This window comes from Oncorhynchus kisutch, linkage group LG10, assembly GCF_002021735.2.
Source record: "Oncorhynchus kisutch isolate 150728-3 linkage group LG10, Okis_V2, whole genome shotgun sequence".
Lineage (NCBI taxonomy): Eukaryota > Metazoa > Chordata > Actinopteri > Salmoniformes > Salmonidae > Oncorhynchus > Oncorhynchus kisutch.
In genome coordinates this window covers 21,304,073-21,330,947 of record NC_034183.2, presented here as the reverse complement: position 1 = coordinate 21,330,947, position 26,875 = coordinate 21,304,073, and the positions used below count along the sequence as shown (strand labels likewise).

General features: G+C 44.1%; 1 protein-coding gene across 2 annotated transcripts in view; it reads left to right on the top strand.

Moving 5' to 3' along the window:
• LOC109897902 (DNA-binding protein RFX2-like) overlaps positions 1-26,875 on the top strand; it is a 63,306-nt gene that overhangs the window by 31,852 nt on the left and 4,579 nt on the right. Inside the window, exons 5-15 of one of the 2 annotated variants that reach the window (XM_020492553.2) lie at positions 8,849-9,116; positions 11,630-11,704; positions 12,933-13,114; positions 13,282-13,401; positions 14,736-14,857; positions 15,125-15,243; positions 18,143-18,255; positions 18,401-18,552; positions 18,659-18,756; positions 18,873-19,022; positions 19,184-19,392. In XM_020492553.2, coding sequence (XP_020348142.1) covers positions 8,849-9,116; positions 11,630-11,704; positions 12,933-13,114; positions 13,282-13,401; positions 14,736-14,857; positions 15,125-15,243; positions 18,143-18,255; positions 18,401-18,552; positions 18,659-18,756; positions 18,873-19,022; positions 19,184-19,392 — 1,608 coding nt within the window. The remainder of the gene's footprint in view (positions 1-8,848; positions 9,117-11,629; positions 11,705-12,932; positions 13,115-13,281; positions 13,402-14,735; positions 14,858-15,124; positions 15,244-18,142; positions 18,256-18,400; positions 18,553-18,658; positions 18,757-18,872; positions 19,023-19,183; positions 19,393-26,875) is intronic. The other variant, XM_020492554.2, reaches the window with a different exon arrangement.

Sequence of the window (26,875 nt, the reverse complement as noted above, 5' to 3'; positions counted from 1 at the left end):
CGCTGTTTGTTTGTTACCTATGCATAGTCACTTTGTCCCCACCTACATGTATAAAATACCTCAACTAGCCTGTACCCCTGCACACTGACTCAGTACCGGTGCCCCCTGTATATAGCTTGTTATTGTTATTATTTACTTTTTATTTGAACCTACTTGGTAAATATTTTCTTCTTCTTGAACTACACTGTTGATTAACCTCCCTAGGGTATGTGGGACGCTAGCATCCCACCTGGCCAACATCCAGTGAGATTGCAGAGCGCCACATTCAAATACAGAAATACTCATTATAAAAATTCAGAAAACAAAACATATTTTACATAGATTTAAAGATGAACTTCTTGTGAATCCAACGACGGTGTCAGATTTTAAAAATGCTTTACGGCGAAAGCATACCTTACGATTATTTGAGAACATAGCCCAGCAGACAAATCATCACAAACAGTAACCAGCCAAGTAGAAGAGTTACACAAGTCAGAAATAGAGATACAATGAATCCCTTACCATGATCTTCATATGGTGGCACTCAGAAGACATTAATTTACTCAATAAATGTTCCTTTTGTTTGATAAAGTCTCTTTATATCCAAAAACCTCTGTTTTGTTTGCGCGTTTTCTTCAGTAATCCACAGGCTCAAAAGCAGTCTAAACAGGCAGACAAAAAAAATCCAAATTGTATCCGTAAAGTTCATAGAAACATGTCAAACGATGTTTATATTCAATCCTCAGGTTGTTTTTTAGCCTAAATGATCTATAATATTTCAACCGGACAATAACGTCGTCAATATAAAAGGAAAACAAGAAAGGCACTCTCTCGGGATTGTGCATGAAAAAGCTCTGTGACACGGTAGGGTCCACTCATTCAGACTGGTCTTACTCCCTCATTTATCAGAATACAAGCCTGAAACAATTTCTAAAGACTGTTGACATCTAGTTGAAGGCATAGTAACTGCAATTTGGATACTGTAATGGTATTGAATAGAAAACTAGAAAACCAACAAAAAAAACTACTTCCCGAATGGATTATTCTCAGGGTTTCGCCTGCCAAATCAGTTCTGTTATACTTACAGACACTATTTTAACAGTTTTGGGAACTTTATAGTGTTTTATATCCAAATCTACCAGTTATATGCATATCATATCTTCTGGGCCCGAGTAGCAGGCTGTTTAATTTGGGCATGCTTTTCATCCAAAATTCCGAATGCTGCCCCCTACCCTAGAGAAGTTAAGGGCTTGTAAGTAAGCATTTCACGGTAAAGTGAATAAAGTTTGATTTGATATATCTGACCAAATTATGAAAGACAAGCATTGTAATTTTGAAATACTTAAAGTCAGTGTAGAAGAGGTGAAAAAGTTGTCTATTAACAATGACAAGCCACCGGTGTCTGACAGTTTGGATGGAAAATGAGAATAATAGCAGAAGATATTGCCACATTTTCAATTTAAGCCTACTAGAAAGTGTGTGCCCTCAGGCTTGGAGGGAAGCAAAAGTCAAGCCCCCTTTACTGGCTCAAATAGTCGATCAATCAGCCTGTTACCAACCCTTAGTTAACCCTTAGTTAACCTTTCAAAAATGGTGTTTGACCAGATACAATGCTATTTTACAGTATAAAAAGATTGTGGGGTCTGTTTTGTTAGACTTCAGTACGGCTTTTGACATTATCGATCATAGTGTGCTGCTGGAAAAACGTATGTGTTATGGCTTTACACCCCCTGCTATATTGCGGATAAAGATTTACCTGTCTGACAGAACACAGAGGATCTTCTTTAATGGAAGCCTCTCCAACATAATCCAGGTAGAATCAGGAATTCCCCAGGGCAGATGTCTAGGCCCGTTACAAAACATTCACCTCAACTAAATATTGTAATAAATAATATGGGAAGTAGCAATGAACTAAACTGCTAGGAGTAACCCTGGATTTTAAACTGTCATTGTTAAAACATGTTGATATAACACTGGCTAAAATGGGGAGAAGTGCTGCTCTGCCTTCTTAACAACACAAAAAACGGCCTCCCGGGTGGCGCAGTGGTTAAGGGCGCTGTACTGCAGCGCCAGCTGTGCCACCAGAGACTCTGGGTTCGCGCCCGGGCTCTGGTGGTGCCCGTGGGGCGCCGCACAATTGGCCTAGTGTCGTCCGGGTTAGGGAGGGTTTGGCCGGTAGGGATATCCTTGTCTCATCGCGCACCAGCGACTCCTGTGGCGGGCCGAGCACAGTGCGAGCACAGTCCACTGTGTTTCATCTCTAAAGTAATTAGATAGGTTGATTAAGGTTATCTCAATGTTCTCAATAATTCTGAATCACCACAGATGTCATATATCCCTGTCCTGTTGGTCTGGATTAGGTTCTAAATACTTACCATAAATCTACCATTAATCCAAGGCTATGCCATTTCTTTCTTCTCATTGGTTCAAATTACCACTATGTCAAAGAACTATAAACTCGTTCATAATTATCAATTACTCAATTTACCTTAAAATCAGTTTCACAAATGACCTTAAATTCATTATCCAAATGGCCCTCCCACGAAGCTGATCAGACCACAAGGGAAAGCCATGATAGAGGACAAATTAAAGAAAAACCCTCAAACATTTTCTACATGTTGCATCCCAGGTTCCCAGTACATTTCCTTTATCAAAATAATTCACGTTTAATTAAAACTCAGAAAATTATAATATTTATAATATTCTATATGTGTGCCCCCGATTCAGGAACCCAAACGTTGACTACAAAGAAAACCTAATAATAATGGTAATTCCATTGTACTCCCTCCAATCATTAGTTTTACATTTCCTCAATGGTTCATTATACTTAATTGAATGTGCCCTCCAAGCTTGTTTTGCAACATTAAATCCCATTCAGTCACCTTCCCTTTAAAATAAAATTACTCAACCTGCAATCCACTTTGCGGACCTGTCATGGTTCCATGTAATGGAAACAGATTATAATGTTAGTATACCTTAACTTCCTGTTCAATTGCACTGGTGTTACCTAAACAATCAAACCAAAAATCAATAACCGGGAACTATCACAACATATTTATGATTCAACTATTCAGACCTCCCTCTCTTACAGCCAAATATAGCCCAGTGAGCACGACTAACTGTCCTCTTCTTACCAGTGGACAAAAATACAACCTCTCCTCCAACAACGTTCTGTCTTACCTTACACTATCGTACGATTATAACCAAACTTTACAACTATCCCATCTTTCGACTTCACCCTTATGAATTGTTCCAGCCTTAAGTGTAATATGTAAATCGGCAAAATGTATAACCTACATCAGTCAATCCATAAGAATAAAAACACATTTCGATGGGCACAACTCAATCGCAATTATCTCTCCGTTATTATTTAGAATTCATCAGGTTTAGGTAACTGTCTCATCTGTGATTCAGTAATTTAAATATGACTCCAGTCTCAATACATTATTCCAGCAGATCATTTGGGCAACACAACGTATTCCATCGAAATCGCCTCGCTATTATTTTGAAAGAATTAGTCTTTCAATTTAACCTAAACAAGCTATTAAAACGTTCAGATTATATCTTAAACAAACACTAACAACCGTATCTGTCCAGGCAAAACCTATCAATAGTTGAATTACAATCAGAATGAATTTTAGTCTAGTGGTGCCCAGGCTGAGATGCGAACCCGAGTCTCCCGTGTTGTAGGCACGCACTATCGAGACCATTCCCAGAAAATAGCCCTAATTTAAAGGTCCAAGCGTTTCCCCAGTGAGGATTCTCCTTACTCTCGCTCCCTCGTTGTCTCTGCCACTCTCTCTTTTCCCTGTCTGTCCCCTTATCTTCTCTTTTCCTTTCCTCTCTTGACTCTTGTCCCCTTTTCTCGACCTTTTCCCTTTCTTTTTTAAATCTTTCCTGCTCTTTCCCCAAGAGTAGCAATAAATATTTGACTCCTGTCTGTCCGCTCTCTCTCTCTCTGCTCTCTATCTACAGCCCACTGTAAAACAACCACTGCCCCCTGACCTGGGGTCTCGTCTCCTTTTACAGCCGCCCAATCCTTTTTCTGTCTCATCTTCTTCTATGTGTATGTGCTTTTTACCGCTATCCAATTACTATAGTTATGTTCTACAGTATATTCTCTCAATCTATGTATGTGCTGTTTACCGTTATCCAATTACAATAGTTGTTATCCTGCACAATCTATGTGTGTGTCTCTTTTCATGGAATGGTCAAACCTATTTTGCGTGCCTCCAGTAGTTCTTGCCTCCCTTCCTACTAATATACTTTAGATCAATTACTTCAACCAGTTTTACTTTTAGGTCTTACTGTTAGATGCTGTTAGATCTTAGTATGTTAGATCGGCTAATGTATATTGGCCAATTTAACGTTTAGGTCTCAACATTAGATAGTTTCCATTGGTAGTGCGTGCAGATACCTTCGTGCCATTCCGGAAAATCTATGTGTATGTATTTCTAATTCTGATTAAATTACTCCTATGTGTGTCTCCCTATTGGTGTGTATGTCACTACTCCCTATGTGTGGGCTCACAGTTACTATGCTTATTTTGCTATCTCTTAACCTATGTGTGCTTTTCCTTTCTTGAAACTTAATCTATAGAGGTGTCAATCGAACATTAGGTCTCATATACGAATACGCTAATATCTCGTATCTCACGCCGCTATACTATACCCGGACGCCGCTGGACCAATTGTGCGCCGCCCTATAGGATTCCCGATCATGGCCCGTTCTGATATAGCCCGCTGCGCCACTTGGGAACCCTAGGGTTGAATATAATATTTTCCCGGTATTTTAAAGATGTTCCATCCTGAGAATAAATCACTTTTCTCCCGGGTAACATGGTATTTTACGCCAAAACCGGAAGTGTTATTCAAAAGCATGCATAATAAAGCATTTAAATATGTATGGATGTCTTTGAGAACACCAAGACTGGCGCCCTGTGCTCTTCACAGATGAAAGCAGGTTCACACTGAGCACATGTGACAGTCTGGAGATGCCATGGAGAACGTTCTGCTGCCTGCAACATCCTCCAGCATGACCGGTTTGGCGGTGGGTCAGTCATTGTGTGGGGTGGCATTTCTTTGGGGGGGCCGCACAGCCCTCCATGTGCTCGCCAGAGATAGCCAGACTACCATTAGGTACTGAGATGAGATCCTCAGACCCCTTGTGAGACCATATGCTGGTGCGGTTGGCCCTGGGTTCCTCCTAATGCAAGACAATGCTAGACCTCATGTGGCTGGAGTGTGTCAGCAGTTCCTGCAAGAAAGAGGAAGGCATTGATGCTATGGACTGGCCCGCCCGTTCCCCAGACCTGAATCCAATTGAGCACATCTGGGACATCATGTCTCGCTCCATCCACCAACGCCACGTTGCACCACAGACTGTCCAGGAGTTGGCGGATGCTTTAGTCCAGGTCTGGGAGGAGATCCCTCAAGAGACCATCCGCCACCTCATCAGGAGCATGCCCAGGCGTTGTAGGGAGGTCATACAGGCACGTGGGGGCCACACACACTACTGAGCCTCATTTTGACTTGTTTTAAGGACATTACATCAAAGTTGGATCAGCCTGTAGTGTGGTTTTCCACTTTAATTTTGAGTGTGACTCCAAATCCAGACCTCCATGGGTTGATACATTTGATTTCCATTGATAATTTTTGTGTGATTTTGTTGTCAGCACATTCAACTATGTAAAGAAAAAAGTATTTAATAAGAATATTTCATTCATTCAGATCTAGGATGTGTTATTTTAGTGTTCCCGTTATTTTTTGAGCAGTGTATAATAGGGCCTATTTGTATAATTATTAGGCTGACGCATACAGTGCATTCGGCAAGTATTCAGACCCCTTGACTTTTTGCACATTTTGTTACGTTACAGCCTTATTCAAAAATGGATTAATTCGGTTTTTTCCTCTTCCATCTACACACAATACCCCATAATGACAAAGCAAAAACAGGTTATTTACATAAGTATTCAGACCCTTTGCTAGGACACTTGAAATTGAGCTCAGGTGCATCCTGTTTCCATTGATCATCCTTGAGATGTATTTTACAACTTGATTGAGTCCACCTTTAGTAAATTCAATTGATTGGACATGATTTGGAAAGGAACACACCTGTCTACAGTCTACATGGCAGTCTACAATGTCAGATGTTACTATGGAATACTGAAGTATAATTACAAGCATTTCATAAGTGTCAAAGGCTTTAGTTGACAATTATGAAGTTGATGCAGAGTCAATATTTGCAGTGTTGACCCATCTTTTTCAAGACCTCTGCAATCTGCTGTCAGTTAACTTCTGGGCCACATCCTGACTGATGGCAGCTCATTCTTGCATAATCAATGCTTGGAGTTTGTCAGAATGTGTGGGTTTTTGTTTGTCCACCCGCCTCTTGAGGAATGACCACAAATTCTCAATGTGATTAAGGTCTGAGGAGTTTCCTGGCCATGGACCCAAAATATCGATGTTTTGTTCCCCGAGCCACTTAGTTATCACTTTTGCCTTATGGCAAGGTGCTCCATCATGCTGGAAAAGGCATGAGCCCACTCCCTTGGCTGAGAAGCAACCACACACATGAATGGTTTCAGGAGGCTTTACTGTTGGCATGACACAGGACTGATGGTAGCGCTCACCTTGTCTTCTCCGGACAAGCTTTTTTGCGGATGCCCCAAACAATCGGAAAGGGGATTCATCAGAGAAAATGACTTTACCCCAATCCTCAGCAGTCCAATTCATGTACCTTTTGCAGAATATCAGTCTGTCCCTGATGTTTTTCCTGGAGAGAAGTGGCTTCTTTGCTACCCTTCTTTGACACCAGGCCATCCTCCAAAAGTCTTCGCCTCACTGTGCTTGAAGATGCACTCACACCTGCCTGCTGCCATTCCTGAGCAAGCTCTGTACTGGTGGTGCCCCGATCCCGCAGCTGAATCAACTTTAGGAGACGGTCCTGGCGCTTGCTGGACTTTCTTGGGCGCCCTGAAGCCTTCTTCACAACAATTGAACTGTTCTCCTTGAAGTTCTTGATGATCCGATAAATGATTGATTTAGGTACAATCTTACTGGCAGCAATATCCTTGCCTGTGAAGCCCTTTTGTGCAAAGCAATGATGACGGCACGTGTTTCCTTGCAGGTAACCATGGTTGACAGAGAAGAACAATGATTCCAAGCACCACCCTCCTTTTGAAGCTTCCAGTCTGTTATTCGAACTCAATCAGCATGACCGAGTGATCTCCAGCCTTGTCCTCGTCAACACTCACACCTGTGTTAACGAGAGAATCACTGACATGATGTCAGCTGGTCCTTTTGTGGCAGGGCTGAAATGCAGTGGAAATGTTTTGGGGGGATTCAGTTCATTTGCATGGCAAAGAGGGACTTTGCAATTTATCTGATCACTCTTCATAACATTCTGGAGCATATGCAAATTGCCATCATACAAACAGACTTTGTGAACATTAATATTTGTGTCATTCTCAAAACTTTTGGCCACGACTGTATATAAGGTCCCACAGCAGACAGTGCTTGAGGTAGAAGCCATGAGGTCAGAGGAATTGTCCGTAGACCTCCAAGATACAACTCTGTCGAGGCACAGATCTGGGGAAGAGTACCAACAAAAAACAAATCTTAAATTGAAGATGTTTGGAACCACCAAGACTCTTCCTAGAGCTGGCTGCCTGGCCAAACTGAGCAATCGGGGGAGTAGGGCCTTGGTCATTGAGGTGAATGCCAAACGTCACGTCTGGAGGAAACCTTGCACCATCCCTACGGTGAAGCATGGTGGTTGCAGCATCATGCTGTGGGGTTGTTTTTCAGTGGCAGGGACTGGGAGACTAGTCAGGATCGAGGAAAAGATGAACGGAGCAAGTACAGAGAGATCCCTGCTCAGGACCTCAGACTGGGGCGAACTTACACCTTCCAACAGGACAACGACCCTAACAATTTTTTGCAGTATTACTTTAGTGCCTTGTTTGAAAATAGGATGCATGTTTTTAAATATTTTTTATTCTGTACAGGCTTCCTTCTTTTCACCCTGTCAGATAAGTTAGTATTGTGGAGTAACTACAATGTTGATCCAGCCTCACTTTTCTCCTATCCCAACCATTAAACACTGTACCTGTTTTAACGTCACCATTGTTTTCATGTTGAAATCCCTGAGCGGTTACCTTCCTCTCTGGCTACTGAGTTAGGAAGGACGCCTGTATCTTTGTAGTGACTGGGTGTATTGATACACAATCCAAAGTGTAATTAATAACTTCACCATGCTTAAAGAGATATTCAATGTCTGCTTTTTTTTATACCCATCTACCAATAGGTGCCCTTCTTTGTGAGCCATTGGAAAACCTCCCTGGTCTTTGATGAATCTGTGTTTTGAAATTCCCCACTTGACTGAGTTACCTTACAGATAATTGTATGTGTGGGGTACAGAGATGAGGTAGTCATTCTAAAATCATGTTCAACACTTTGATTGCAACTTATGTGTCATGTTAAGCACATTTTTACTCCTGAACTTCTTTAGGCTTGCCATAGCAAAGGGCTTGATTACTTATTGACTCAAGACATTTCAGATTTTCATTTTTAATTCATTTGTATAAAAAAAAATATATAAAAAAAAAATGAAAAACATCATTCCACTTTGATATTATAGGGTATTGTATGTAGACCAGTGACCCCAATAATCTAAATTTAAGCCGTTTTCTGTGTAACACAATGGAATGTGGAAAAAGTCAAAGCACTGTACCCTCTCTTTGCAACCCAATGGGTAATACTATAATAGGAACAGAAGCTAAGTGATGCAATGTTACAGTTTGTGATTCATATTTCACTCTGTATAGCTCTGTGGTCATACCTTTACCTTATAGCACCTCTTTCCCCAGCCGGACAGCCTACTCCTATAACCCTGAGGCCCAGCTGTATGGGCAAGGTAGTGGAGGAGCCTACTTTGACTCTCAGGGTGGGGGTGCCCAGGTCACCACGGTGGTCTCCTCGGCCGGCGGCGGGCCGCCCCACAGTATGGTGGGCATCGCCATGGATGTGGGCGGTAGTCAGGTCATCTCCGGTGGCGGCACCTACCTGATCCACGGCGGGGGCATGGATGGGGGTCGCCACCACGCCTCACACTCTTCCCGCTCCTCCTCTGCTATGGTGAGCACCTTGGATGGGTTACATATACTCTGTCCTTGTTTGCTGTTTGTTAGGACTTAGGAATTTAGTAGGGAGAATAATGTTTCCAGTCCAGTAGGTTTGTCAGTGAAATGATTGTGATATGACTACGTAAGTCCATCAAACATTATGGTATACAGTTGAAGTCGGAAGTTTACATACACCTTAGCCAAATACATTTAAACTCTGTTTTTAAACTGTTTTCACAATTCCTGACATTTAATCCCAGTAAAAATTCCCTGTCTTAGGTCAGTTAGGATCACCACTTTATTTTAAGAATGTGAAATGTCAGAATAATAGTAGAGAGAATGATTTATTTCAGCTTTGATTTCTTTCATCACATTTCCAGTGGATCAGAAGTTTACATACACTCAATTTGTTTTTGGTAGCATTGCCTATAAATTGTTTAACTTGGGTCAAATGTTTCGGGTAGCTCTCCACAAGCTTCACACAATGAGTTGGGTGAATTTTGGCCCATTCTTCCTGACAGAGCTGGTGTACCTGAGTCAGGTTTTTAGGCCTCCTTGCTCACACACGCTTTTTCAGTTCTGCCCACACATTTTCTATGGGATTGTGGTCAGGGCTTTGTGATGGCCACTCCATTACCTTGACTTTGTTGTCCTTTGGAAGTATGCTTAGGCTAATTGTCCATTTGGAAGACCCATTTGCGACCAAGCTTTAATTTTCTGACTGATGTCTTGAGATGTTGCTTCAATATATCCTCATGATACCATCTATTCTGTGAAGTGCTCCTGTTCCTCCTGTAGCAAAGAACCCCCACAACATGATGCTGCCACCCCCGTGCTTCACGGTTGGGATGGTGTTCTTCGGCTTGCAAGCTCCCCCCCTCTTGGCTGATTTCTTTTTATTTTCCCATTATGTCAAGCAAAGAGGCACTGAGTTTGAAGGTAGGCCTTGAAATACATCCACAGGTACACCGCCAATTGACTCAAATGATGTCTATTAGCCTATCAGAAGCTTCTAAAGCCATGACATAATTTTCTGGAATTTTCCAAGCTGTTTAAAGGCACAATCAACTTAGTGTATGTAAACTTCTGACCCACTGGAATTGTGATACAGTGAATTAGAAGTGAAACAAACTGTCTGTAAACAATTGTTGGAAAAATTACTTGTGTCATGCACAAAGTAAATGTCCTAACCGACTTGCCAAAACAATATTTTTTTTAACAAGAAATTTGTGGAGTGGTTGAAAAACAAATTTTAATGACTCCAACCAAAGTGTATGTATACTTCCGACTTCAACTGTAGTAGAGGCACCAACAATTGAGAAATGAATACCCATGTCTGAGAGTCAGTAATTCCATATCATTACATACACGAGGGATGGTTTGTGGTTGCCTTTACTAAACAGCTTTTTAAGACGTGTACGGATTAAAGTATCCTACAGTATATGAAGCGTGTCTAAATTATTAGTTACACCAACAAACAAATTGCTCTGCCGTAAAGGACAAATTGCCCTGACTTACGCTGCCGTGGCTGTGACGCACGCTGGCGTGACTGTCATCACACCTGCTTGCCTGGCCTATCTGCTAAGCCTCAGGGAAACCTGAGTATGGGGTGGGCCTCAACCTCCCCAGTGCCCCATGGCATTACGGGAAGAGCAGGACAGGGGAAGGCTTAAATAATTCAGTGCTGCCTTGTTTTATAGTTTTTCACAGGCACTTGAGCGCCCTGTGAAACAAAGCAACCCCTCGGCCTCGTTACCATTTGGCCAACAGCCCTTGGGAGACTTTTAAGGCCTTGGAACGATGCCTGCTCTTTTTCTTCTCAAGTTTGGCCACTGTACCACGCATCTTTCTGTGGGTGTCTTTTCTCCCCCCATCTTTAAAGCAAGCCCAGTCCCAGGTTTTATCATTCGCTATGCCTGCTAGTTTAACTTCTATTTTCTCTAGTCCATGATACCGCAGAAAAATATCTAAATCATCTGGTAAATTCATTGAAATGGTTCCTTTGGGAAAACAAACGGAAAGAAAAGAGGGGGATGATATGGAAATCTATATCTCCTGTAAGATGTGTTTTGTATTAGGCCAGTCAGTCCTTGTCTTGAATCGGTTGCAACAGTAACTGACCATTCCATATAACTGGTCATGTTTTGCATTGTGTGATGATTATTTTGGGGGAAAGGTGGAATTTGTCGACTCATTGTCACTGTGCATGGCGTGACGTGGCCCTGTTTGCGGAATACATTTGCATAGTGTCAAACCAGGAAGGCCTTCAGTCAGCAGCTTAACCCCTTGAGTCCCCCTCATTTGCATGCTTTTGTCAGCCAATAATGAATTTGGTCGCAAGACTGACTGACTGTAATAGAAATGCAGAGATCTGGCTGCAGCTAACCGTCTTATTTCCTTTCTGTTTTGTGATTTTGTTTTCCCTGTCTACCCCCCTTCACCTCAATTCCTCTCTTTTTCGTTTCCCTCTTTTTTTGCTTCCTCCCGTTTTTAATTCTTTTTTTGCATGCTCCTTTTTTTCTTTAGCTTGAAATGGCGATTGAAAACCTCCAAAAGTCTGAAGGGATTGCAACTCACAAAAGCAGCCTGCTCAACAGCCATGTAAGTCAAACAGGAACTTTCTTTGAAAAGGACTAGAAAGGCCCACCTTTGTCTCCCTGGCTATGGGCTACACTACCACTTGTCACTGAGATCTCTTCTCTTACTGCTGAAGGGAACTTACTGACAGACTTCTGCTAATGCTAGCCTCACGGTGCTGTGGCATAAAACACTACATTGTCGTCTGACCATAGACTTTCCTTGCATCTGCTGCCGCTTATTGCTCAACCACAACTTGTTGATTGTGGGACTTGCTGGTGGCTGGGCTTGCCTTGGCCATGTCTTGACAAAAGCTATGCATATTTAACCTCTTGCGTTTTCAGATTCCCCATCCTCCACATCATGACTGCTATGTGATTGTTATAGCCACACAACGCCCTCCCTCCTTTTCAATGACTACTTTACCAGAGCTGCCATTCAAACCAGCTATTTCATTGGACGCTAAGGGGTTCTTCTCCATTCCCGCTCTTAACCCTTGGTCACCTATCTAGAATCTCTATATTATCAAGCAGCTCCTGACAGTCATATTATTGTCATCAAGTCTCTAGTCCACTTCATGATGTGTCTACCACACTCAGTCTGGCCAACCTGTTAATGAAGAAAAATATCCATCCCCACAGCTTGTATTTATTTATATTCCAACTGGCGATCATCATCCCTTTACCTCTCCACCATTCACCATCCACACAGACAGGGAAGTCCTCTCTATTGGAGAATAGGGGTGAGCAGAGTTCTATATTGCTCTAGTGGACAGGTATAATATGTGGTCGTCTGATGAGGCAATGAATGAGCAATTATCACTTCAAATACACCCCCCCCCCCCCCGACAGTTTAAGCCAAAATCAAAATTCTCACCCTCATGTTTAAACTCACTAAGTGTGTGTGTGTGTGTTTCTGCTGTCCTTTGATAATAGAAGGCAGTGCTCTCCCTCTCCTTGGGCAGACAGCTGCAGGATGGAGGTACTGCAGAGGAGGCTCGTGGGAGGAGCTATAGGAGGATGGGCTCATTGTAATAGCTGGAATGGAATTAATGGAACGGAGGCAAACGAGTGGTTTCAATATTTTTGATGTTTGATACCGTTACATTTATTCCATTCCAGCTATTACAATGAGCCCGTCCTCCTATAGCTCCTACCACCAGCCTCCTCTGAGGTACTGTGAGGATCAGAGTGCAGCAGTAGGTGTCCAGTAGGTGACTGATGGTGTGTCTCTGTGCTGTGTGTGTGTGTAGCTGCAGTGGCTGCTGGATAACTATGAGACAGCGGAGGGGGTGAGCCTGCCCCGGAGCTCCCTCTACAACCACTACCTGCGCCATTGTCAGGAGCAGAAACTGGACCCTGTCAACGCTGCCTCCTTTGGGAAACTCATCCGCTCCGTCTTCATGGGCCTCAGGACCCGCCGCCTCGGCACTAGGTATGACCTTGATGGTGATGAAGAGCAGGTGTAGGATAATGTTAATGATAGATTAGAAAGATTGATTGATGATGCTGATAGTGAGGATTTATTCTGATGATGATAAAACAGATTACGAAGCTGATTACAATTTCCTTATTAACCCCCCATGTTCCTGTTTGTTCCAGGGGCAACTCCAAGTACCACTACTATGGCATCAGACTGAAGCCAGACTCACCACTCAACAGACTTCAAGAGGACTCTCAGTACATGGCCATGAGACAGCAACCCATGCACCAGAAACAAAGGTGAACCCTCCCGCTCACATCCTCCACCTCTTCTCTCTTTCTCTCTCATCTGTCCATTCTGTCTGCCAAAGCTTTAACTTCTTGACGCACCCATCCCTTTAGCGGGATCATTTTCATCAACACCCGCTGAATTGCAGCGCTCCAAATTACTAAAAATATTTAATTTTCATGAAATCACAAGTGCAATATAGCAAAACACAGTTTAGCTTGTTGTTAATCCACCTGGCGTGTCAGATTTCAATACAGCTTATACAGTTTATGTAAGAACATCTCTCTCAGTAGACAAAATATTACAAACACTAGCAGCCAAGTAGATTGGGCACGAAAGTCAGAAAAGCAATAGATTAAATCGCTTACCTTTGATGGTCTTCGGATGTTTGCACTCACGAGACTCCCAGTTACACAATAAATGTTCCTTTTGTTCCATAAAGATTATTTTTATATCCAAAAGACCTCCATTTGTTTGGCGCGTTATGTTCAGAAATCCACAGGCTCAAGCGGTCACGACATCGCAGACGAAAATTCCAAATCGTATCCGTAATGTCCACAGAAACATGTCAAACGTTTTTTATAATCAATCCTCAGGTTGTTTTTAAAATATATAATCGATAATATATCAACCGGGACTGTCGCTTTTTCAATAGGAGTGGGAGAGACAATGGCTGCCCCTCTCTGTTGCGCAAGCAAAACTCTGCCAACACCCAGCTATCCACTGACGCGATGTTATCTTTCTCGCTAAGACTGTTGACACCTTGAGGAAGCCATAGGAAAAGGAATCTGGTTGATATCCCTTTAAATGGAGGCAAGGCATCCAATGGAACAGAGAGCTTTCAGGAAAAACAGCACTTCCTGGTTTGATTTTCCTCAGGTTTTCGCCTGTAATATCAGCTCTGTTATACTCACAGACAATATTTTGACAGTTTTGGAAACTTTAGAGTGTTTTCTATCCTAATCTGATAATTATATGCATATTCTAGTTTCTGGGCCTGAGAAATAGGCAGTTTCAAATGGGTACGTTTTTTAGCCAAAAACAAAAATCCTGCCCCCTACACTCAAGAAGTTAATCCAGTTCCTTGTGATATTCTTTGAACATTTGACTTCATGTCCCCTGCCTCTGCCCAAATGACTTTTGTGGATTTTGAAATGCTTCTCTGCAATGGAGTGAAGTGGTGCACTCGTCCTCATTTCAGATACATGGTTTATTTAACCTCACACCTGCCTTTATTCTCCACTCTCTCCTCTCCTCGTTTGTGCTTCCTGTCCTCTCCCAGTCATCCTTTAGTTCTTCCCAGCCCCACCCAACATAGCTGTGCTGCCCTCTCCCCTTTCCGCAGGTTCAAGCCCCTCCAGAAGGTAGATGGCATGGGAGACAGCCTGTCAGGAGGCTCCCAGCACTCAGCCAGCACCCCAGAGCAGTCTGTGGCAGCCCAGAGCCAGCACCACCAGCAGTACATTGGTAAGGAGCTCCGCTGGCCACACTGTAACACTGAGAGACCATCAGGTCCCCTGTACCAAAACAGAGCTAGCATTAATTCCATAGTTTGTGAAGACTGAGGATAAAACAGTAATGATAAAAAGCTTTTAGACTGCTTGCATGGTAGCCTAGGGTATGGCCAGCCCAGTTTAATCACTGGATGCAAGATTTAATTATGTCGCTTCACATTATTATTAAACACCTCTATGTTGTTGTTTGGGATTTGACCGTGTGTCATCGTGTCCGCAGATGTGTCACATGTCCTGCCCCCGTTCCCCACCCCTGACCTGGGCACCCAGCCCCTCCCCGAGCGTATCAACATGAATGACGTGAAGAAGCTGCAGAACCTGTACAGGGACCACTGTGAGGTATGTGGACACAGCGCCAACTAGCTGCACACTCTGCACTGCTCTGGAGTGGTCTGGTCTGGTGAAACAGGCGCTTCCAGCAAGAGCGATAGACTGCAGCCCTCAACAGGTATCCTGTCCTAGTCGACGGCACTGCAAATTTGATGAAATTATGTATGGGGGAAACGAGCTGGTGCTAGAACACATCCTTAGTTACTGTTGAATGTGATCGAAGAGAATACCAACTCCCTGGAGGGGATACAGTGATGAGGGAGGGGGTAGTGAAATGTTTAATGTACATTTTTGGGGGACTTTCCAAGCTATATAGAGAGAAGGAGAGACCGAAAGGGAGAGGTGCCCTGAAAAGCTTAATTAAAGCACTGAAGCCGTGGGTTTATCATATTATCCATGGCCTCCCTCTGTCCAGCCACACCACGCTCCTTTTGTTCCAGCCTCCTTTCATCTCAGCTCAGCTTTCAAGACATGCCAATTAACCTTTCAGCGCGCTGGGTGGACATCTTGGTGTCTTTTTGTGCTCGCCTCCCCGTGGGCCTTTGTGTTGCCTTGTCATTGGACAGGCACATGGGCTCCTGCCTTTGTCTAGCCGGCACATTTCTGTCACTCTCACAGCTCTCTGTGTGTTTCTGTGTGTTTAATGTTTATGCGCTTTTCTCTTTGTGAGCAAACAACCATCTGTTAACTTTATACTAGGAGGATTATTGATGGTAAATTAAATGTACTATGTAAAATAAAGGTAACAAGCATACAAAGGATAAATCAAGGTGAAGGTCCAGGAAGAACTTATTCCTCACCCTGCTTTCAGTGGAAATACAGCTGTAGATTTTCTGTTTCAAATTAAATCACATTTTATTTGTCACATGCGCCGATGTAGACAGGTGTAGAACTTACTGTGAAATGCTTACTTACAAGTCCTTAATCAACTATGCAGTTCAAGAAATATAGTTAAGAACACATTACTAAATAAACTAAAGATAAAAAGGCTATATACATGGGGTACCGATACCAAGTCAATGTGTGGGGGTACAGGTTAGTCGAGGTCATTTTTACATGTACAGTGCCTTCGGAAAGTATTCAGAACCCTGGACTTTTTCCAGATTTTGTTACGTTACAGCCTTATTCTAAAATGCATTAAATAAAACAAAATCATCAGAAATCCACACACACAATACCCCACAATGACAAAGTGAAAACAGGTTTTTATACATATTTGCAAATGTATTACATTTTTTAAACAGAAACACCTTATTTACATAGATATTCAGACGTTTTGCTATGAGACTTGAAATTGAGCTCCGGTGCATCCTGTTTCCATTGATCATCCTTGAGATGTTTCTACAACTTGATTGGACTCACCTGTGGTAAGTGTCCTAGCAAAGAGTCTGAATACTTATGTAAATAAGGTATTTTTTAAATATATTTTTTAAAGAAATTCGCAAACATTTATAAACCTGTTTTCGCTTTGTCATTATGGGGTATTGTGTGTAGATTGCTGAGGATATTTTTTTTATTTAAGCAATTTTAGAATAAGGCTGTAACGTAACAAAATGTGGAAAAAAGTCGGGGTCTGAATACTTTCTGAAGGCACTGTAGGTCCTGGATGGCAGGAAGCTTGGCCCCAGTGATGTACTGGGCCGTACTCACTACCCTCTGTAGCGCCTTATTTTCGGAACATTTTGTTTCATACAAGCAAAGCATTAATTAGCTCTATACACATTCATATTCATTCACTTTGGCGCCCATACATGCATTTATTATTATATGTCAAAGTTATTGATAAAAACCAAATATCCTGCTATCAGACACGCCAATTAAGCATGCTTTTGTTGAGTTCAATGATAAAATGAGCAATAAAAACTCCAGCGTGGAAGGAAATTAATAAATCAGGTAAAACCACATAAAGAAGTGTATGTGTGTGGGGGCAGCGTTAAGGAACCTCAGTCCCAGCATGCTCCTTTCTGTCATTCTTTTCTCTCCCTCTCCCTTTTCTCTCTCGCTCTAGCCATAGTTTCTAAAGCATGCTGTTTTTCCTGTGTGTCAAAACTGGGGAGGCAAAACGCTTGTTTGTAGGGGCAGGGGAATTCTTCTTTTTGTTTTGGAGTTTAGTGTTTAAGCTGTTGCCCAGAGCAACAGTAAACAAGGTTACCATAGTGATCCTTGGAGAGGAAGCAAAAACATATCATGTGATTGAAGGAAAGCCTATACTGTGCTGGGCTGTAACTGGAGACTGGGAGCATGTCCTGCCAAAGGAGAATCTCTGGGCATGGTGTGAAGAGTGAATAGAGACACTACCACTAATCACAGAGCACTGATAGACAGAACATACAGGAGGTTCACTGCTGCTCTGTTACTGAGGGTTGACTGTGGCTTCACTGTCTATATTATGTCATATTTAAACATACCTTAGGCTATATCTGTGTCCATTTCAATTATTTTTGACATTGTCAAAGTGAAGTTGTCTTCTTTTAGCCCATATTGTTACTGGAAAATTGTATAGTGAGTTGGTAAATCTTTAGTATAGTAAATCTGTCATGTGGAGATTTGATTGGCGTGTTGATTATAGTATGTAGCACATGCTCAGAACTCGGTATGTGAGAGTTCAAACAGGAATGAGGAAGCTGTGTGGACTTGAGGCTGCCCAATATTACAGGGACACACTTACAGCACACACTATAGTCCCTGTTAAAGCCATGTTACAGTTGAATTCCTAGTAAATATCACTCAAATATTATCTGTTCTGATTTGGGATCAATGGGTTGGAAGGAAGGCAGCATTTAGCTTGGACTCAGCCTCTAACCAGTCAGGAGGCTGCTGCAGAGAAACTTTGTTGTGTGTCTGGTTGCCATGGCTCAGCTCTGTGTTTTGTCCTTCCCGTCTCCCCTCCTCCTCCTCTCCCCTGTAGGCTACTCTGGATGTGGTGATGAACCTCCAGTTCCACTACATTGAGAAGCTGTGGCAGACCTTCTGGTATTCAACAGCGCCATCTAGTGACGTAACCACCACCATCCCCAACAGGTCAGACAACAGAGGATTGAGAAAGTAATATTTGAATTAGGAAAAAATGTCATATTTGCTTTCAGGCTTTATATGCATGTATGTTTTCTGTGATTGAAAAGTGTTCTTTTAGTGATTTTGTGTGTGTGTGTGTGTGTGTGTACAGTGATGAGGACATGGAGGGGGTGATCCCCAGGGAGAAGCTGATGGCTCTGTGCAAGTATGAGCCTGTCAAGCTGTGGATGAGGAGCTGTGACCATATCCTGTACCAGGCCCTGGTGGAGATCCTCATCCCTGACGTGCTACGCCCTGTCCCCAGTCAGTACACCTACCTAACTTCAGCATTATTACATTATAATAACATTATCATTATCGCACTCAATGTATTGTATTTATCCCAGCTGATTTTTTTTATTTATTGCAGGTACTCTCACTCAGGCCATTCGCAACTTTGCCAAGAGTCTGGAGGGCTGGCTGACCACAGCCATGAGCGACTTTCCCAATGAGATTGTACGCACCAAGGTACAAAACACCTTCTAACACCCTCGTAGTCATTCTGCAGACAGCTGAACTCGCAGATATACATTACAAGCGATACATTCCCAGGTGAAGTTAACCATCTCTTGTATGTGCTGTAGGCAGCGGTGGTGAGTGCATTTGCTCAGACCTTGCGTCGGTACACCTCTCTGAACCACTTGGCCCAGGCGGCCCGCGCCGTGCTGCAGAACACCTCCCAGATCAATCAGATGCTCAGCGACCTCAACCGCGTCGACTTCGCCAACGTACAGGTAGGACCATGGAACTAATAATTCCTTGGGTACATCTTTGTTGCACAGTGGGAAGAAAACACTTCCGTGTGTGTGTGTCCATGTGTGTGCATGCATTTCTGTTTGTACCTGTACCTTGTAAGTCCTCTCAGACTTGGGGTTTGTGTGTTGTTGGTCTACAGGAGCAGGCGTCATGGGTATGCCAGTGTGACGAGACTGTAGTCCAGCGGCTGGAGCAGGACTTCAAGGTGACCTTGCAGCAGCAGAGCTCTCTGGACCAGTGGGCCGCCTGGCTGGACAACGTGGTCAACCAGGTCCTCAAGCCCCACGAGGGCAGCACCAGCTTCCCCAGGGCTGCAAGACAGTTCCTGCTGAAGTGGTCCTTCTACAGGTATGGACCCTATCTAAACAGACAGATAGACAGACAGACCTCGATAGATAGATAGATAATGTTGATAGATCGATTTCTAAAAATAGATACACTACATGACCAAAAGTACGTGGACACCTGATCGTCGTACATCTCATTCCAAAATCATGGGCATTAATATGGAGTTGGTCCTCCCTTTAGCTGCCTAAACAGCCTCCACTCTTCTGGGAAGGCTTTCCACTAGATGTTGGAACATTGCTGCGGGGACTTGCTTCCATTCAGCCACTAGAGCATTAATGAGGTCTGGCACTGATGTTGGGCGATGAGGCCTGGCTCGCAGTCGGCGTTCCAATTCATCCCAAAGGTGTTCATTGGGGTTTAGGTCAGGGCTCTGCAGACCAGTCAAGTTCTTCCACACCAATCTCAACGAACCATTTCTGTATGGACCTCGCTTTGTGCACGGGGGCATTGTCATGCTGAAACAGGAAAGGGCCTTCCCCAAACTGTTGCCACAAAATTGGAAGCACAGAATTGTCTAGAATGTAATTGTATGCTGAGTTCTGTTCTGTGAGCTTGTGTGGCTTACCACTTCGCGGCTGAGCTGTTTCCACTTCACAATAACAGCACTTAGTTGACCGGGGCAGCTCTAGCAGGGCAGAAATTTGACAACCTAACTAGTTGGAAAGGTGGTATCCTATGACGGTGCCACGTTGAATGTCACTGAGCTCTGCAGTAAGGCCATTCTACTGCCAATGTTTGTCTTTGGAGATCGCATGGCTATGTGCTCGATTTTATACACCTATCAGCAACGGGTGTGGCTGAAATAGCCGAAGTGTGTGTGTGTGTGTGTGTGTGTGGTACCAGTCAAAAGTTTGGACATTTTCTACATTTTTAGAATAATAGTGAAGACATCAAAACTATGAAATAACACATGGAATCATGTAGTAACTAAAAAAGTGTTAAACAAATCAAAATATATTTTTGATTCTTCAAAGTAGCCACCCTTTGCCTTGATGACAGTTTTGCACACTTTTGGCATTCTCAACCAGCTTCACCTTAAATGCTTTTTCAACAGTCTTGAAGGAGTTCCCACATATGCTGAGCACATGGCTGCTTTTTCTTCACTCTGCAGTCCAACTCATCCCAAACCATCTCAATTGGGTTGAGGTCGGGTGATTGTGGAGGTCATCTGATGCAGCACTCCATCACTCTTCTTCATGGTCAAATAGCCCTTACACAGCCTAGAGGTGTATTTCAGGTGATTGTTCTGTTGAAAAACAAACCAGTCTGAGATGGTGTATTGCTGCAGATTTCTGTGGTAGCCATGCTGGTTAAGTGTGCCTTGAATTCTAAATAAATCACAGTGTCACCAGCAAAGCACCCCCTACTCCACCACCTTCTCCTACATGCTTCACGGTGGGAAATACACATGTGGAGATCATCCGTTTACCCGTGCGTCTCACAAAGACAAGGCGGTTGGAACAAAAAATCTCACATTTGGACTCATCAGACCAAAGGCCAGATTTCCAATGGTCTAATGTCCTTTGCTCATGTTTCTTGGACCAATCAAATCTCTTCTTCTAATTGGTGTCCTTTAGTAGTGGTTTCTTTGCAGCAATTCAACCATGAAGGCCTGATTCACGCAGTCTCCTCTGAACAGTTGATGTTGAGATCTGTCTGTTACTTGAACTCTGTGAAGCATTTATTTGGGCTGCAATCTGAGGTGCAGTTAACTCTAATGAATTTATCCTCTGCAGCAGAAGTTACTCTGGGTCTTCCTTTCCTGTGGTGGTCTTCATGAGAGCCAATTTCATCATAGTGGTTGATGGATTTTGCAACTGTGCTGTAAGACATTTTCAAAGTCCTTGACATGTTCCTGATTGACTGAACTTCATGTCTTAAAGTAATGATGGACTGTCGTTTCTCTTTCCTTATTTGAACTGTTCTTGGTATTTTACCAAATAGGGCTATCTTCTGTATACCACCCCTACCTTGTCACAACACAACTGATTGCATTAAGGAAAGAAATGACACAAATGAACGTTTATCCTCGCCAGGCGAGGACATCACGCCAGGCGCAACAAAAAACTCTGAAATAACGATTTAAATCATGCCTTACCTTTGAAGAGCTTCTTCTGTTGGCACTACAATATATCCCATAATGTCACGGCGTTCCTCCTCTTCTTCCGAAGAGGAGAGGCGAAAAGGAGAGTCGGACCAAAATGCGGCGTGGTAAGTGTCCATGGTAAATCTTTAATAAAGAACGTACTGACACTGCATACAAAACAATAAACAAATGACGACCGTGAAGCTACAACATAGACAATCACCCACAAACAAACAGTGCAACCCAGGCTACCTAAGTATGATTCTCAATCAGAGACAACTAATGACACCTGCCTCTGATTGAGAACCATACTAGGCCGAAACATAGAAAACCCCAAATCATAGAAAATCAAACAGATTGCCCACCCAACTCACGCCCTGACCATCCTAACTAAATACAAAACACAGGAAATAAAGGTCAGAACGTGACAGTACCCCCCCTCCCAAAGGTGCGGACTCCGGCCGCAAAACCTTGACCTATAGGGGAGGGTCTGGGTGGGCGTCTGTCCGCGGTGGCGGCTCTGGCGCAGGACGCGGACCCCACTTCACCATTGTCTTAGTCCGACTTATTGTCCGCCTCCAATGACCCCACTGGACAGAGGGGCAGCTCGGGACAGAGGGGCAGCTCGGGACAGAGGGGCGGAAGCTCTGGACAGAGGGGCAGAAGCTCTGGACAGAGGGGCAGAAGCTCTGGACAGAGGGACAGAAGCTCTGGCGCCTCTGGGCTGAGGCGCTCTGGCGCCTCAGACTCCGGCAGCAGCGCCGGACAGGAGGGAGACTCCGGCAGCGGCGCCGGACAGGCGGGAGACTCCGGCAGCGGCGCCGGACAGGCGGGAGACTCCGGCAGCGGCGCCGGACAGGCGGGAGACTCCGGCAGCGGCGCCGGACAGGCGGGAGACTCCGGCAGCGGCGCCGGACAGGCGGGAGACTCCGGCAGCGGCGCCGGACAGGCGGGAGACTCCGGCAGCGGCGCCGGACAGGCGGGAGACTCCGGCAGCGGCGCCGGACAGGCGGGAGGCTCCGGCAGCGGCGCCGGACAGGCGGGAGACTCCGGCAGCGGCGCCGGACAGGCGGGACCACCTGCAGGGAGGAGACAGAGAGACAGCCTGGTGCGTGGGGCTGCCACAGGAACCACCAGGCTGGGGAGACCCTCAGGAGGCTTGGTGTTAGGAGGCACCTGAAGGACCGGGCTGTGGGGGAGCACTGGAGCTCTGGTGCGCAACCTTGGCACCACTTCCCCAGGCTGGACAACTACTCTAGCCCGGACCCTCCAGAGTGCAGGCACAGGTTGAACCGGGCTGTGGGTAAGCACGGGAGATCTAGGTGCTTACTACACGCACCTCTCCCTTAGGCTCCACTCCCACATTCGCCCGGCACGAGCGAAGTGCAGGCAGAGGACGCACTGCACCCTCCCAGCGCCCCGGAGACACAGCACGCAGAGCCGGCGCAGGATAACCTGGACCAAAACTGCGTACCGGCAACCAGACCCGCTGAGCAGGCACCATACGCCCTGGCTCGATGCCCACACTCTCACGGCACTTTCGGGGGGCTGCCCTATAGCGCACCGGGCTATGGGCACGCACTGGCGACACCGTGCGCTTAACCGCATAACACGGTGCCTGACCAGTAACGCACTGCTTATAATAAGCACGAGGAGTGAGCTCAGGTCTGCTACCTGGCTTACTACCACACCTCGTCTGCCCCCCCCAAAACATTTTGGGGGGCTGCCTCTCGTACCTGTCGCACTGCCGTGCTGCCTCCTCATATCGCCGCCGCTCAGCTTTCGCTGCCTCCAGCTCTGCTTTGGGGCGGCGATATTCCCCAGCCTGTGCCCAGGGTCCTTTCCCGTCTAGAATCTCCTCCCATGTCCAGGAGTCCTGTGATGCTGGCCTCTGTTTTTGCTGTTGTTGCTGCTGCTGCTGCTGTCGTCGCTGCTGTTTACCACGCCGCTTGGTCCTTGGTTGGTGGGTGATTCTGTCACGGCGTTCCTCCTCTTCTTCCGAAGAGGAGAGGCGAAAAGGAGAGTCGGACCAAAATGCGGCGTGGTAAGTGTCCATGGTAAATCTTTAATAAAGAACGTACTGACACTGCATACAAAACAATAAACAAATGACGACCGTGAAGCTACAACATAGACAATCACCCACAAACAAACAGTGCAACCCAGGCTACCTAAGTATGATTCTCAATCAGAGACAACTAATGACACCTGCCTCTGAATGAGAACCATACTAGGCCGAAACATAGAAAACCCCAAATCATAGAAAATCAAACATAGACTGCCCACCCAACTCACGCCCTGACCATACTAACTAAATACAAAACACAGGAAATAAAGGTCAGAACGTGACACATAAACATCACAAATGGTCCTTTTGTTTGATCAATTCTGTCGTTATATCTCCAAAATGTCAATTTATTTGGCGCGTTTGATCCAGAAAAACACCGGTTCCAACTCGCCCGACATGACTACAGATTATCTAATAAATTACCTGTAATTTCAAACAACTTGAACTCCTAAACTCCTAATCCAATTTAGGTATTTAGGTATTTTTTTACGTAAATAATAAATTAAAATTTAAGATGGGATAAACTGCGTTCAATAGCGGATAAAAACAAAGTGGAGCGAGCTTTCAGGTCGCGTGCCCTAACCACAACAGTACACTAGACACAACCCTCATTCTGAACAACCCTACTTCTTCATTACACAAAGGAAAAACATCAACCAATTTCTAAAGACTGTTGACATCCAGTGGAAGCGATAGGAACTGCAAGCAAGTGCCTTATAAATCTAGATCCACGTAGAAAACCCATTGAAAACATTGTCACCTCAACAAAAAAAATTCTGGATGGTTTGTCCTCGGGGTTTCGCCTGCCAAATAAGTTCTGTTATACTCAGACATTATTCAAACAGTTCTAGAAACTTCAGAGTGTTTTCTATCCAAATCTGGTAATAATATGCATATCCTAGCTTCTGGGCCTGAGTAGCAGGCAGTTTACTTTGGGCACGCTTTTCATCCGGACGTGAAAATACCGCCCCCTAGCCTAGAGAGGTTAATAAGGCACACCTGTTAATTGAAATGCTTGAAATTGAAATTCCAGGTGACTACCTCATAAAGCTGGTTGAGAGAATGTCAAGAGTGTGCAAAGCTGTCATCATGGCAAAACGTTTTTTTGTTTGTTTAATACATGATTCCATATGTGTTATTCCATAGTTTTGATGTCTTCACTATTATTCTACAATGTAGAAAATAGTACAAATAAAGAAAAACCCCTGAATGAGTAGGTGTCCAAACGTTTGGCTGGTACTGTATGTATGAGGCCACTGTGTTCCTTCGGAAAGTATTAAGACCCCTTGACTTTTTCCACATTTTGTTACGTTACAGCCTTATTCTAAAATGGATTCAATTGTTTTTCCCCCCTCAAGCTACACACCATACCCCATAATGACAAAGCAAAAACAGGTTTAGAAATGTTTTGCTCATTTATAAAAAATATAAACTGAAGTATTACATTTACATAAGTATTCAGAACCTTTACTCAGTACTTTGTTGAAGCACCTTTTGCAGCGATTACAGTGTTGAGTCTTTTCGCACCTTGGCACAACTGTATTTGGGGAGTTTCTCCCATTCTTCTCTGCAGATCCTCTCAAGCTCTGACAAATTGGATGGAGAGCGTCGCTGCACAACTATTTGCAGGTCTCTCAAGAGATGTTCGATTAAGTTCAAGTCCGGGCTCTGGCTGGGTTACTCAAGGACTTTTAGAGACTTGTCCCGAAGCCACTCCTGTGTTGTCTTGGCTGTGTGCTTGAGTTTGAGTTTATTTATCTTTTATTTTTACAGGGACAGTGCACATTAATCAACGTTTCAGTAAAAGTGCCGGTTTTAGCCAGCCGGCTAATTTTCAACCGCAGTCCCTGGGCAGGTTATTAAAAACAATTACAATATAGACAATAGCAACATAGAACAAGCAAGACATAGCAACATAGGACAAGCAAGACATAGCATACAGACAGAGCAACATAGGACAAGCAAGACGTAGCATACAGACAGAGCAGCATAGAACAAAAAGCAGCAAGTCAAAATTCATAAAAGCAACAAAGTGTTTCCACACCTCACAAGCTACAGACAACAGACAACATGGAGAGCGGCAACACACAGCTAGGGACCATGTTCACAAATCTGATTGACCTTTAGCCATGTCTTCAAGCATTTTGTGAAAGTGTGATATGTGGTGCAGTTATGTGTGTCTGATGGCAGTGTATTCCAGACATGGGAAGCTCTCACAGAGAATGCAGATTTACTAAAGGTGCTTTTCCTTAGGGGAACTATACAGTCACCTCTCATGGCAGACCTTGTGGATCTGCTGCCATATGTCTGGGTTTTCTGTTTAACAAAAATATTGAGTGGAGGGGGAGCAAGGCCATTAAGGATCTTGAATACAAGACATGCGTCGGTGTATTGCACAAGATTTTCCCAACTCAAGAGCTCATGCTTTCTAAGGATGTGACAATGATGATGGCTATTGGGCTTCCTATCAAGCACTTTGAGAGCCTGTTTGTAGACAGACTGAATAGGTTTTAATGTTGTACAGCAAGCTTGGGCCCAACTAGTCAAGCAGTATGTTAAGTGGGGGAGTATCATAGATTTGAAGTACAGTTTTGCTACCTCTGTAGTCAAACAATTTCGTATAAATCGGAAATTAGCTAGGTTGAATTTGGTTATTTGAATTACCTTTTTCACATGCTTTTTAAAAGAGAGGTTGGAATCAAGTATGATGCCAAGGTACTTAAAATCGGATACCACCTGGAGCTTCTCCCCTGACACATAGACATCTGGCTCAGTAGCATCTGTTGCCCTCTTTGTGAAGAACATGCAAACAGTTTTTTTCACATTGAGATGCAAACACGAGTCACTGAGCCACTTTGTAACCTGGACAATTACAGTAGTGAGTTCTTGTGCAGCTTGTTGTTTGCTCTTTGCATGCACATATATCACTGTATCATCTGCATACATTTGAACTTCAGACCCAGTACAGACAGAAGCCAGATCATTAATGTACAGGCTGAACAGGAGGGGCCCCAGTATTGACCCTTGGGGCACGCCCACATCATAGCTACGAGTGGGCGACAGCTCATTGCTCACTCTGACACACTGAGTTCTGCCTTCAAGGTATGATTTCATCCATCTCAAGGCATCAGGGGAAAAGTTGAACTTGAACTTGGCTTAAGGTATTTGTCCTGTTGGAAGGTGAACCTTCACCCCAGTCAGGTCCTGAGCGCTCTGGAGCAGGTTTTCATCAAGAATCTCTCTGTACTTTGCTCTGTTCATCTTTCCCTCGATCCTGACTAGCCTCCCAGTCCCTGCCTCTGATAAACATCCTCACAGCATAATGCTGC